This window comes from Meleagris gallopavo, chromosome 17, assembly GCF_000146605.3.
Source record: "Meleagris gallopavo isolate NT-WF06-2002-E0010 breed Aviagen turkey brand Nicholas breeding stock chromosome 17, Turkey_5.1, whole genome shotgun sequence".
In the NCBI taxonomy this organism is placed as follows: Eukaryota; Metazoa; Chordata; class Aves; order Galliformes; family Phasianidae; genus Meleagris; species Meleagris gallopavo.
This window is the reverse complement of record NC_015027.2, coordinates 7828569-7841729: the sequence shown is the minus strand read 5'-3', so window position 1 is coordinate 7841729 and position 13161 is coordinate 7828569. Positions and strand designations below refer to the sequence as shown.

The 13161-nt window shown below is 41.2% G+C and overlaps 1 protein-coding gene across 1 annotated transcript; it reads left to right on the top strand.

The window, feature by feature from the left end:
* Positions 1 to 5856: 5856 nt before the first annotated feature.
* On the top strand, positions 5857 to 13161 carry KLHL22 (kelch like family member 22). Its single transcript, XM_010720313.3, has 5 exons — positions 5857 to 7418; positions 8124 to 8289; positions 9438 to 10156; positions 11291 to 11483; positions 12423 to 13161. The coding sequence occupies exons 1-5, from the start codon at positions 7192 to 7194 to the stop codon at positions 12834 to 12836; spliced, it is 1719 nt and encodes a 572-aa protein (XP_010718615.1). The 5' UTR covers positions 5857 to 7191; the 3' UTR covers positions 12837 to 13161.

The window sequence follows — 13161 nt, the reverse complement described above, 5'->3', positions numbered from 1 at the left end:
GAGCGAGCCGGGAATGCGGGACGCGGGCCCGAAGGCGGTGTCGGCAGGGAAGGGGAAAGCAAAAGCAGAGCTGTGCTTGAACTGTCCTTCACCCCGCCGTCACACGGCTGGGGGAGAATCAAAGCGAAATGTGAGCTCCAGGTAGCATCTCCTGCAGAGAAAACTGCGCGTTCTGTTTTCCTGGCGTTCAAATACGTGAGTGACAGGGGGAAATAACAGCCAAACAACGCAGGTCCTTGCAGGAAAGAAACAAGCAAACATGGTGAGCAGTGCAAATGAATTCCTGTTTAAAACAGAAAGCAGAACTGTTATGTGTTGGAAGTGCCCTCTGTTCTCCACCCAGTCAATTAATTGCACAGAACTAATTACTTCTTTAACGTTTTTTCTTCCGTGTACTTTAGGCAATTAAAAATGCATGATGTGACTGAAGTAGTTCAACAAAGCAGCCTTGCCAAGCCGCTCAAGAGTTCCAGAGCACGTACCATTGGTTAACTGATAAGCTGTGTTTTGGCATAGTAACTATGCCTGGTTCTATGAAGGTTTACAGATCTCTGTAGATGTAGAGCTAAACGTTCAGGACCGCACTCCATCCTCAGACTGGAGAAAGCTGAAGACTTAACATAGGTTTGAGGATGGGCAGGTACACGCTGTCTAAACATAGCTGTTCCTCCTGCAAACACAACAGCAGCTCTGTCCAAACCAGAAAGTAGAGAGAAAGAAATGATGAAGCCTCTGGAGAAAGCATTGTATTGAGATTATTATCTCACTGTATGAGATAACACTATATTGAATTTGTTTCCCTTACTGCAACTTCCCTTTGGTAGTTATTAGGGCCACGGGCCACCTCCCAGAAATACCCATCAGAAGACTTCACAGCTCCATGAATCTGGGCAGGCTACAAGAAAGACATGATCAGTTTGTGGGTAAGGCAAAATATTGAAGTTAGACAGTTCATGCTCTTTAGGTTATGCTGCTGTTTGTGGGGAAAAAATTATCTTTTAAAGTATTTGTATGCCCAAATATGGATATATTTCATGGAAGTTTTGCCATATCTATGTTAAATGAGATGTTTTAGTCTCAGCGTGTCTTAGAAATACATTGTAAAAGGCAGCATAGGGGAAAAAACCAAACGTTTGTTTCAGAAAGGAATGAATATCAACATTTGTGAGACAGCATCATTTACAAAAGCTGTTTCCCAAACCACACCTTTAGGTTTCCTCCCACACTTCAAATATACTACTAATGCTAGAAACTGAAAATGACTCAGAAATTCAGCTCGGAGGGATGTGCTTGCATGTCTGCATTGGTGACTTAGAGAAGATGGCGTGTGTAGGCCTAGCAAAAACATAACTCCCATCACTGAGTGCTCAGAACCAAAACTGAGATGCCGTGTGGTACCTGGTGTCATTGTTTCTTTTTGTGAGGACCTTAGACTAAAGGAATTGTTTGGGTTATTTCCCCTACTTGTAGAAGGTTCCCTAACTTAAAAGGTACTTCAGGAAGATATATGTTTTTTTCGCACATTTGTGACTGCACGAAGGGATAATTCTGAAAGGAGCACTGCTGCACAAAGCTTGTTTTTCTTTCATACCTCCTCTCTTTCAATTTTCTTCAAAAGCCATGCAGCGAACTTAACTCTTTCTACACAAAATGGTATACTCACATTCTTACATAGCAAACAAACTTACAAGTGCCCATTGCACTTGTATGATGGTATAATTGGTAAATCATTCCAGTATTTGCACTCCAGTTATGCTGAACAATAGTTTTGCTTTTCAGTTTACATTGTTTGTGGCATTACATCTGTTTTCTCAGCTATTTTGGCAGGCACCCAGCTGCCTCCCCACTCTACATGCTCCCTGACTAGTTGATTTATTTGTTTGCATGCCCTCTGCCCTGTTGAATTCTGGTACCTCGCCAGGTTCTGCCTATTCACATTTGCAACCCCCGAGAGTCAGCATAACTAGCATTTTGTTCTAGTCTTGTATCTTGCTGTCTCATATCAGGCTGTCAGCTGAAGGCTGGCTTAGATCCTAATTCTTCCTACTCCTTTGGGAGACATGGAAGTGTGGGAAGCCTTAGGGCATGGCTGTTACATTCCCTTCAATGCACAGGGTGAGAATGAAAGGGCAAATCCCATAAACTGCAGGAACGGAATTCAGACAGGATAAAAAAGAAAACAAGCCTGATGGTCGAGCACTCAATTTTCCAAATATCACAAAGGACGGATATTCTGCACTTAACTAGACACAGCTATCAGCATCCCGACCTGATTTTTAAGTTCTCTCTGCTTTGAGCAGGAGACTGGACTAGAGAAGACCTCCCAAGGTTCTCTCCAGCCTGAATTATCCCACAGTTCTAAGAAAGTGTTGGACCCCCACCAGGCTTGAACCACCTGTCCATATGGCAGCAAGCTAAACAGCATTAGGATACCCGACACCAACAAGTTCTAGTTTATTTTGGGCACAGCTGATGCAGAAGAAAATATCATGATCTGCGTAAGATACCTCCTCATACAGAGATGTAACTGACAGCCAGAAGCAATTTGATACAAAAATGTCTGAGTTTCCATAGAAACTAACTACTCCCCCTCTTGTAACCAAGCTCTCAGAACAGCCCGCCACCCCCAGCACACACTGGTAAGCATCGCTGTGTGACTTGGATGCTAGTCACAGAATCCAGGGCTCTATTGTACCAGCAATATCAATAATAGGTTTCAACACACTGAATCATCAACAGTCTGCTTAAAGCATGTGATCACTGCATAGCAAATCTCAGCAAAGGCTGAATATACCTATACTGACATCAGGATGTACCCAGAACATGCCCAGACCCAGTTGCTGGAAGGCACAACGCAGATTATTTTTGTTGTTCTCAGTTTCAGGAAGCATATACTGTAACCAGATAAATTGCCTCTCCTCAGGTTGGTCTTTAGTAGAGCAGTAAGCGAACATCTTTGTGTTACAGTCCCATACCACATCTTTTTTAGCATACCTTTAATTTTCCCTTTCCCCATTCTAGTTGAGCTACCCCACTCCTGTACCCTGTGTTCTTAAACAGATGAAGTTTTTCAGTGAGCACAAGAGCAAGCCGGCATCCCAGTCTCTCACCATTTTGCTATTGGAATGATCAAGCTACAATGTATTCCCTCAACTCTTCCTGTCCCGCTGTCAACTTCCTCCCTCATAGGCTACATACCTTTAGTGTAAAGGCAAGTATTGTCATTGATCAGGAAGAAGACTTTGTTAAAACACCAAGCCACGGTTCTATTCATACATTGATAAACAGTTACTTTAGTTGAATAATTGTATTTTTTTCCATACAAGTGTTCTGCAGAAGCATGCTGTGGTGATGAAAATTGAATACAAGATTATCACAGAGTTATCAGCAAGCCTCTAAAATACTTGCTTCCAGTGCTCGTTTCAAGAGACCACTAATAATAAAATGAATTTTGAACATAGTATAGGAAATACTCATTTCCTTCGGATACTTCCTCTGTCTCTATGGTTGCAAGGCATGGTTGTTTTCTCCTGATTTCTAAATAGAATCCAGGCACAAAATAGAGAAAATTTCAGGCTATTGAATAAGAGCAATCATGTTGTGCTTGATAGCTCTGAAGATTTTGAGTTTAGGTTTTTTAGGGGTGATTGTTTTATTCTTATATCTCCTTGATGTGAAGTGACCAAGCAGTATGTGTCTTCCCACAATAGCATTGTCTGTAGAAGTGCACATGCAATTACTGACCTCATATACCTCATCTCTTTATGCACTAGATATTCAGTTGTAATACCCCAATATTAGTCAATCCACTAACCAATGCCCTTTGAAAGATGAATACAAACCAACCTAATTGTAGGACTTTATGCAGCCAGCTAAGAAAGTCCCTAGGCTGATTTTATCTACAGTTTTAAGGTGCTTAGAACAAGATTTAGAACAGGACTTGCCTTGCCTTGTTTCTGGAGACAGGATCCCACAGCACGTGAGAAGATGCTTTTTGTCTTTGCTGCTATTAAAGAATTCATCACTTCCACCTGAAGTCCTGCAATTCTCAGCCCCTGAATCTCACAGTTAACAGCTGCCCAACATCGATAAACTCACATAAGAGGAAAAAGAAAAAAAAAAAAGAAGACAAAATACTAAATTTCTAGGAACGTTACTCAGTCATGGACCGAGTTTCTCAGTAAGAGAAGTAGAACAGAAATGCCACAAGAACACTGTGCTATCAAGAAGCTGATGCTAGAGAGGCCCACAAAAGAAGAGACTCAGCTGTATGGTTCAAGGGGTTGTAATGGCAAGCAAAGGCCTGCCTACAGCTCCTTCACTGACAAGGGTGGATATGCTAGCCTGTGAAAATGGTGTCTCCAGGCTTACAAGACAACAAAGTTCATGTATGGTCAGGAAGGAAAAATAGTAAATAGAAGGTTTTCTGCAGCATGCAGGAAATTGAACAAGTTCATTCACAGCTGTACCCCTTGTACTACATTTAGCCCTTTTATTCCTCCCTCTACAGGGAAGACTGAGCAAAATGCAGATTTGAGATGGGGCTAGATAATGTACAGTTACAATAAAGTCCCTTGTCATTTTTAAGATTGACAGACACTGACAAGGCACAAGAACTCCTAGATATATTAGCAGTGATTCCCTGCACCCAGCTGGTACACTGCACATGAAATAGCACACTTCCACTGTTGGGCTATCAGATTTTAGGCAGTAACAAAGGCACAAAACACACTAGAGAAAAACTGCAATTAGACCACATAGCCAGCAAAGCAAGATACTGTTGTGCTAGCACTGCTATTCCTCTGTAGCAACTTTGTAGTCTATATTTAACACAGTAGAGACATGCATAACATTATCAGTTAACCAAGAGCACTGCACTTAGTTCAGAAAACCAAAACACCAACCCAGTTTCCCCCACCCTCGCTCAAGCAACCGCTTTCCACAGCTGTACCCACCCAATCCCAGCTGCCTCTTATACAGCTGAGGGCACTCAGTATATCAGCTGAGTCCTTCTGCTCATCCCCCACTCACTGTTCAATGGCAAGTAGGCAACAATCCATGAAAATAATATAATATATATTAATATATAATTAAGCTACTTCTACAACATATGCCTTTGCTAAAATTTGTTGTGCAGATGCAACGTCCAGTTTAGCTGTAGCACATCACGCTTCTTTTCTTCTCTAGCTTCATTTTCACCTACACTGACACACACTAAGGCTGCATCAAAGGTCATGCTGTTTTCTCTATTCAACAAAAGTCTAAGAATTCAGAAAACAGCTCATTTATTACATGTACTTCTGCTTTTTGTTGCAATTATTTCAATCTTTAGAAGCTCACTTTGATACATCTTCCTAATTTGTTGAAAAGGTACATTTTTTGGAGCATGAACCACATTAAAACACATCAACTCTGCACATGTGGTTTGTTTGAATTTGTTCCTCATTTGGACAGTATTTTAGCCTAATTTGTTTTTGCTGCATTTATTCTCTTAGTGAATTTCTGATCAACACCTAGTAATGCTCACTCCTTCACTTGCCTTTCTTTTAATATTATCTGCCTTGCCTCAATCTATCACTCGTATTTCCCAGGAGCAAATAAAATGATACAGTAATGTTTTGTCTGCTTCAAAGGCAGTCATCTTATTTCTAGGAAAAACGTCTACCTGTCATGAAAAAGAATCCATTATTCATCTCCTCAGCTGATGATGGATAGCTTCCCCATATAATCGACCTGAATGTGCTTCCTAGAAGGCAGTCTCATCAGAGCTTTTCTTCTGAGCTCGTTGCCCTGGTTTTGCTGGCAAAGAGCAGACAACCATTAATATACATTTGCAATTTTTTTCCATCCCACCCAGCAAGCAATGCCACCTAGCTTCCTTTTGTTTTGGACAGCATAAGGTGACCTCCTTCAGGCAGTGCAATAACTGTTTTCATATTTCTTAGTGCCATCCAGACAGCTTCTTCCTCACTGACCACGCACAGAATACCTCGCAGTACTTTGGGAGATTTCTAACATGGCATTCCCTGTCCCTGGCTGGTACAATTAGCAGTGGTTTCATCTCTTCTTTGGTTGTTTGGATTTGTTGGATTTGTTCTGCTTTTGCTTTTCTGACTGCTGATAGTCCCTTGTGACTGTCCCTCACACCACTAAGCTATTTCCCAGAGCCACTGGAGGAGAGGCTGTTATAACTGTGCCTTAAGCAGCCATGTCAGCTAAGGTATTTCCTTTTGCTAATGTGTTTTTTTGAGTGTCTGCTCTGACAACTAGGCATAGTCCATTAGATCTAACTGCTGCAACTTCTCACATTCTTCAAAGACAATAGAAAGGGTAAATTACAGGATGCTAACAGAGGAATCGTGAGATTTGGAGAGCTTAACCACAGGCATGAAACAATGACTTCCAGCTAGCTTTTTACAGGCATTTCACCATATGCTATAAGGACCTTCCTATAGCATCAGTGGCAGCAGTACAAAGATGTAGGGGATAGCCCTCTACAGTGCCTACACCAAAGGAAATATTCCCTCTGCAGAGACCCACAGTGAAGTCAAAAGGAGTTGTACAAGCTAGCTTGAAGTCAGAACAATAAAGAAGCTCCCTGCAAAGCCAGATGGTATTGTATAGAATGGAAATGTGCTCAGCTAAGGAAGATAAAGCAAAAAAACAGGAGAGAATAAAGCTTTCAGATTCTATGATAGAATATCAAGCGAAAGACTGAAGGTGCAGTTTTGTTTTGTTTTGTTTTTTACAACAAAGTTATTTGAGGATATTAGGCAATGTGGAACTTGGCAAAAATTGTGACAGATCTGCTGTTTGTTACAGACATCACAGAAATGCAAAGGAAACAAGTGGTTTGGCAATAGGTTGGGAAGTGAAAATATGGGTACATCCCCACATGCAACATACTTTTGGACTGGAAAACCAGGAGTCAAAAAATCATTAGTAATGCCATGTTTTGCCAGGTTGATATGCTGACGTATCCCTGCCTATTTTCCGTATCATTCGGGATAATTTCTCTTGGGTAGAATTGTTTTTGATGGTTCTCCTTTGACTGAAGAGTCATTTTGATTTATTTACTGTGATAGATGAGTCAGAGAACCATTTGTAAGCAAAAGACACAAACCTTTGCTGATTCTGTTGTCTCACAGATTTCATTCTGCTGCAGCTTTTGGCTGAGCATTTCTGCCTGGGATGGCGGAGGATCAGGAGCTGACTCAGCCACACAAAGCTCAACTCGAGTCCTCCCTTCAGCAGCGCACCAGCAACACGTACCGCAGTGCGGAGCACTCTCAGGCTTTGCTCAGTGGCTTGGTATCTCTCCGAGACAGCAGCATCCTCTTTGATGTAGTTCTTGTAGTGGAAGAGAAACCTATTGAGGCTCATCGGATACTGCTAGCTGCATCTTGTGACTATTTCAGGTACACTTTCAGTACAGCAGTAACAAGTACGTGTATGAGAGTAAAGCAACACTGCAACTTCCAAATCTTGTTAGCACACTTTGCACGCTGCTTCCTGATGTAGAATTAGATCCGTAAGGTAGAGCTGAATGGGTTTCAGAATGCTACGAATGGCTTTATTCATCTCTCTGTTATGTGTTATTCATCTCTCTGTTATGTGTCTGTAGAAATAAAGCTCCTGTTAGTGCACTGTGAGCTTACCTCCACTGCATTCACAGCCTTGGAGGTACTTGGAGGTATGTAAAGGGGAGAAGAGAACTCACTTTATTTTTGTAAACAAATGAATCTGAAGGCAGTCCAGACAAATCTGGAAGAACTGCTCTAGCTTAAAAAAACTCAAGTTCCTGTTTTTCTCTTCCCCCATCCCTAGAGTATCTGCCTTCACCCACTGGCTATCCCTACGTACTGGGTCTGTATTTAAATCTTCCATTGTGAATTACACCTTTCAGGTGGTCCCCACTGTTTTCCTGCAGAATGAGAGGTATTCCTTTCTTAGGTCCTGAAAGTCTGTGCTTTTTGTGTATCAGCTTAGAAAAGAGGTAATCCCAAGAACAAAGAATCCCAGACACTGACTAGGATTTATCTTTTTGAATATTTTGTTATTTCTCAGGATAGCATAAGATAAGCAAACTAAATACAGTTTTAATGCAAATCTTTTTTTTACAGAGGAATGTTTGCAGGAGGACTGAGAGAGATGGAACAAGAAGAAGTTCATATTCATGGCATCTCCTACAACGCAATGTGTAAAATCTTGAATTTCATTTATACTTCTGAGCTGGAACTCAGTGTCAACAGTGTACAGGAAACCTTAGCTGCAGCCTGTCAGCTTCAGGTGAGGTGCTGGGAGGTATGATGAAAAAGAAACAAGAAACAAAAGCAGGAATAAAAGAAACAGAAAACATGGCTGGAGGGCTAGGGAGTGAAACAGAGCATGATTCCAATGAAAAGAATTTCTTTGGGATACAGTAACCATTGGAAGGGCTGGAACAATGAATGAGTGCTTGCATGTCTGATCTGTGCTATGGTTTCATCACCTACAGACCATTTTGTCTAAAAGATTATTTTATGAAGCACTCACTTTCATTAATCAGCATATAAGAGATTCCCTAGCATGGAATTCTGCTCACCTATGATAAAGGACAAGTTGTGCTGCTCAGAAATCATTGTGCTGCTTAAACCTGCCAAGATCTACCCCAGATTGAGTCCACAGGCACATAACCTTACCTGACCTCATTACTATCACCATGGTTTCTGCACGAAGTGCTTTTTGCTTTCAAGGCAGTTTTTTTCTCTAATTTTTTTTCTCTAATCCTGCAGCTATCCCTGCACAGGATTTGGTACTATCTTTAAACTTTCTGGGTGCTTTGGTTGGCTACACACTTAGCAGCAGTTTATTAGTGGAGGGACTCTTGATCAGTTGTTACTTTGCCAGTTGTCCTCCTGCCAGATACAACTTCAGATTATACTCAGAAGACAGCACTAAATGCTAATGTTCTTCTCAAATGGCTTTTTGTGCACTTGAGTGATGCAGGTATTTTTGTTATACTTACAATCTGTGATACAGTGTGTCTGTAGTGCTCTGAGAGAGCAACTGAAGGAGGGGCTGTTGCCATGTCCTTCACGTGTTTTGTTTCCATGACTGCCTCCCAGGCAGCCTTCATCTCTCATGTTAACAAATGAGGCAGCCTGGCTGTTCAGTATCCCACGTGCCCCCATTGCTGCTACATGAGAAGCAAAACTCAAAGGCTTGCAGTATAGTGTGGCTAGAAGATCTGGGTTATATTCATCTGCATACCCAAGTTGAGGTGTGATTTCTCTCTGGAGAAAGGTGAACATGGTGATCAGATTGTGAGAAGAGCAATTTTCTTGTCAACAACTTTTTTACAGTTTTTGGAAGCTTCCTGTTCTATGCTTCTGTCATCTGTATCTTGGAACGTAAGGCAAATGGTGTATGAAATAAAAGATCTCTCTCTCTTGCAGATTCCAGAAGTCATTAAGTTCTGTTGTGATTTTCTAATGTCGTGGGTAGATGAAGAGAACATCCTGGATGTATACAAACTAGCTGACCATTATGACTTGAGACATTTGAGCGATCAGCTGGACTCCTACATTTTGAAGAACTTTGCAGCTTTCTCAAGGACACAGGCGTACCGACAGCTACCCTTGCAGAAGGTCTACTCCCTTCTCAGTAGCAACCGTTTGGAGGTTAACTATGAATTTGAAGTTTATGATGGTGCACTTTTTTATCATTATTCTCCAGAGCAACTGGAGACAGATCAGGTCTCCCTGATGGAGCCCCTTAAGCTACTTGAGACAGTTCGTTTTCCTCTGATGGAACCCCAGATCCTGCAAAGGCTTCACGACAAATTAAGTCCATGTCCTTTAAAAGATACAGTTGCAGATGCACTAATGTACCACAAGAATGAATGTCTTCAGCCAATGCTCCAGAGCTCCCAGACACAGCTGAGATCAGAGTTCCAGTGTGTAGTGGGATTTGGAGGGATGCATTCTACTCCATCCATTGTTCTCAGTGATCAAGCCAAGTATCTGAACCCCCTGTTGGGAGAGTGGAGGCATTTTACAGCTGCACTAGCCCCCAGAATGTCCAACCAGGGGATTGCTGTTCTCAATAATTTTGTATATTTAATTGGCGGAGACAACAATGTAAGTGGTTTTCGAGCAGAGTCAAGGTGTTGGAGGTAAGATAAGGATAATCCTGCTACTATTCTCATTTCCACCCCATTGCCCATCTCTGAGTCAGTAAGCCTTTAGCGCAGTCTGTATGCTTGCTGGCAAAAAAGATAGGAGCCTCTCACTGAAAGAAATCACAAGAAATAAGGAAATTAGCATCATAGCAACAGAAGGCAATGCTTATGGAACAAAGCCAAGCCTGACTGGGTAGAAACAGCTGCTTATTCAGGAGTATTACATGTGCAGCCTTCTCTTCTTTGTTGGAGGGAGTGAAGTATTAAAGATGTGGGAAATGGTAATGAACTAGAATTCTCCAGAATCCTAGACTGTCTAGATGCTCTTGAAATGAGATTTTCCAAAAGTCCTCTGTGTGTAGTTCTCATCCCTGTGCAAAGGGATTTAGCCACCAGAAAGGATTTGTAAATAAAATACTGCTATTAGTTAATTACTGAGAAAATGCATGCATAGTAGCAGCATTCCAGGGTTGTCTTCAGTTCTGTGCCAGAAAAAAATGCACTGGAGAAAGGAACAGTTTTAGATCTTGATGCCCATTACATTGCAAAAACAGATATAAACCCTTTTGATTTTATAATCTAATCATCTTATCTTTAATGTAATTGCCCTGATTTCATGCCACGCACATCTTCACTTCACCATCAGCTGTCACTGTAACTACAGTTTCCAGATTAGATAGATACTTATATCTGAAAATTAATCACGAGGCTTGCTTGAAGCAGCACATATGTTGGAAAAAAAGAATCAAAGAAGCCACGAAATGCTTATACACCCTCTTGATGTCTTGAAGATCCAGATTCAGTCTGTGCTACTGTTAGAATGTTCTACCTTCTAGAATGGCTTTATGCTGACAGATTCTGAAGCATAATCTGAAGGCACGTATAGGATAATAGAAGACCTAGGCTTTTGTAGCATGATTGTATCAGCTGAAATACATCTTCTAAAAATAGACAAAAAGAACTTTGCTAATAATAAAATGCTGACAAGGCTGTATTTCACTCCACTTACAGCTGAATTTAATTTCAACCAAAGGCAGTACAATAACCCCATGTGTGGTGCTGTCTTCTATTCCAGCAATGATTCTGTGGATGTATGAATCACTTTCTTTGATCCCATTCTTTTACAAGGTATGACCCACGACACAACAAATGGTTCCAGATCCAGTCCCTACAGCAAGAGCATGCTGACCTCAGTGTTTGTGTTGTGGACAATTATATATATGCCGTCGCAGGCCGAGATTACCATGAAGACCTGAGAGAAGTGGAGAGGTATGACCCTAAAAGCAACACTTGGGAATATGTGACACCTCTGAAGAAGGAGGTAAGGAGTGCATTGGCCACACGCACTGATACCGTTCCCCAGTTCCTAATTTCATCTTTTTGGGTGCTTTTCTCATGCATAGCTTTCATTTTGCTGATACTCACATAGGAAGCAGTAGCTTCTGTATTTGAGATAAACATACCAGTAAAGAATAATAATAATGTAGAACTTTAATTTGGAGGTTTAATGCTTATTTTTCTTGTTCTCTTCCTGTTTTCCCCTGCACCTCTGTTGTATTAATCCTTAAAACCATTTCAAATTGAACATGTAAGTCAGGGAACTCCCCATTCCTCCTGGGGTAGGTAAACCATGAGTAGTACAAGCTTCTTATCTACAGTCCTGATAAGCATGCTTTATTCCCAATTAGAAGAAATCAACAAATACTAAGAAGATATCATAAGATCACAGAATGGCTCAGGTTCGAGGGATCTTAAAGATCATCTAGTTCCAACACCCCCTGCCATGGACAGGCTTGCCAGCCACTAAATCAGGCATTAGATCAGATACTAGATCAGGTTGCCCAGGCCCTCCAGAGATAGAGCATCCACAACTTCTCTGGGCAGGCTGTTCCAGTGCCTCACCACCCTCTAAAATGAGGGTACATCAGTTTCTGTATACTATTTAGTTCACGGACTTCCAAGTAGGCAAGGGAGAAAAGTAATTATATGGATGAGTTTCTAATTAAGAAATAGTAAGAAATGACAACCCACTGCAGTTCTGGAAGTTTTGGAAATTCTGGGGTAATTAATTTAGAAATTCACACTTTGAATATCATCACCTTGAAAGAGTTGTCTATAAAAAAAATAGAAAATCCTTCCAGATTTTTCATGCATAACTCATGAAGAATGTCACTTCTTTAATGTCAATTCCATACTTTGAAGCTGGGAGAAATATTTAAACACAGACCTCAAACTCATGCTTTCCCACGTGGTGATACAGGTATATGCACACGCTGGAGCAGCACTGGATGGGAAGATGTATATTACCTGTGGGAGGAGAGGAGAAGATTATTTGAAGGAGCTGCAGTGTTATGATCCAAAGACTGACCGCTGGGAAGTTTTAGCAGATGGTCCAGAGAGACGTGCTTGGCATGGGATGGCTGCACTGCTGGGAAAGCTCTATGTAATTGGAGGAAGCAACAATGATTCTGGATACAGAAGGGATGTTCACCAGGTGAGAGCATATCATATCTATGTCTTAGAAGAGTCTGTTTCTTACAGATGCTTGCACACTGATGTCTTTCTCCTCTTAAGTACACAAGTAAAACTCTCTAGCATCAGCTCTCTTCCACTTAATTGCAGAACTTGCCATGATTTATTTGCTGCTGTCTTGAACGCATTGTCTAAGCATTAAAGCTGTAGCATTTGAGATTCATGTAAATTTTAAAGTATTTTTGCTGAATGACATTCACTCCCATGCATATAGCCCATAAGTAGCACATCAGCTGAGTTTCCTTTAATTGCATTTTTTCCTAAGTTAAGAACTTTGGAATCAGCAATGTACAATTGCAGGACAGGGTTTGTTAAGGATACGTTTGGAAAGCACAATCAATGGATTGGATGGAATTGTCTAATGCAATAAAATGTACAGTACCTGATGGGCAGTGATGACTGGAGAATTTTCTTGTGTCTCATTCTGACTCCTATAACTGCTAAAGACGTGACAAAAGGCCAAAAAA

Bases quoted from the DNA above. Each gene is read 5' to 3' on its own strand.
- KLHL22 (XM_010720313.3), top strand. From the start codon at position 7,192: ATGGCGGAGGATCAGGAGCTGACTCAGCCACACAAAGCTCAACTCGAG. The intron at 8,290-9,437 runs GTGAGGTGCTGG...TCTCTCTTGCAG, and splicing joins CTGCAGCCTGTCAGCTTCAG to ATTCCAGAAGTCATTAAGTT. The intron at 11,484-12,422 runs GTAAGGAGTGCA...GTGGTGATACAG, and splicing joins TGACACCTCTGAAGAAGGAG to GTATATGCACACGCTGGAGC.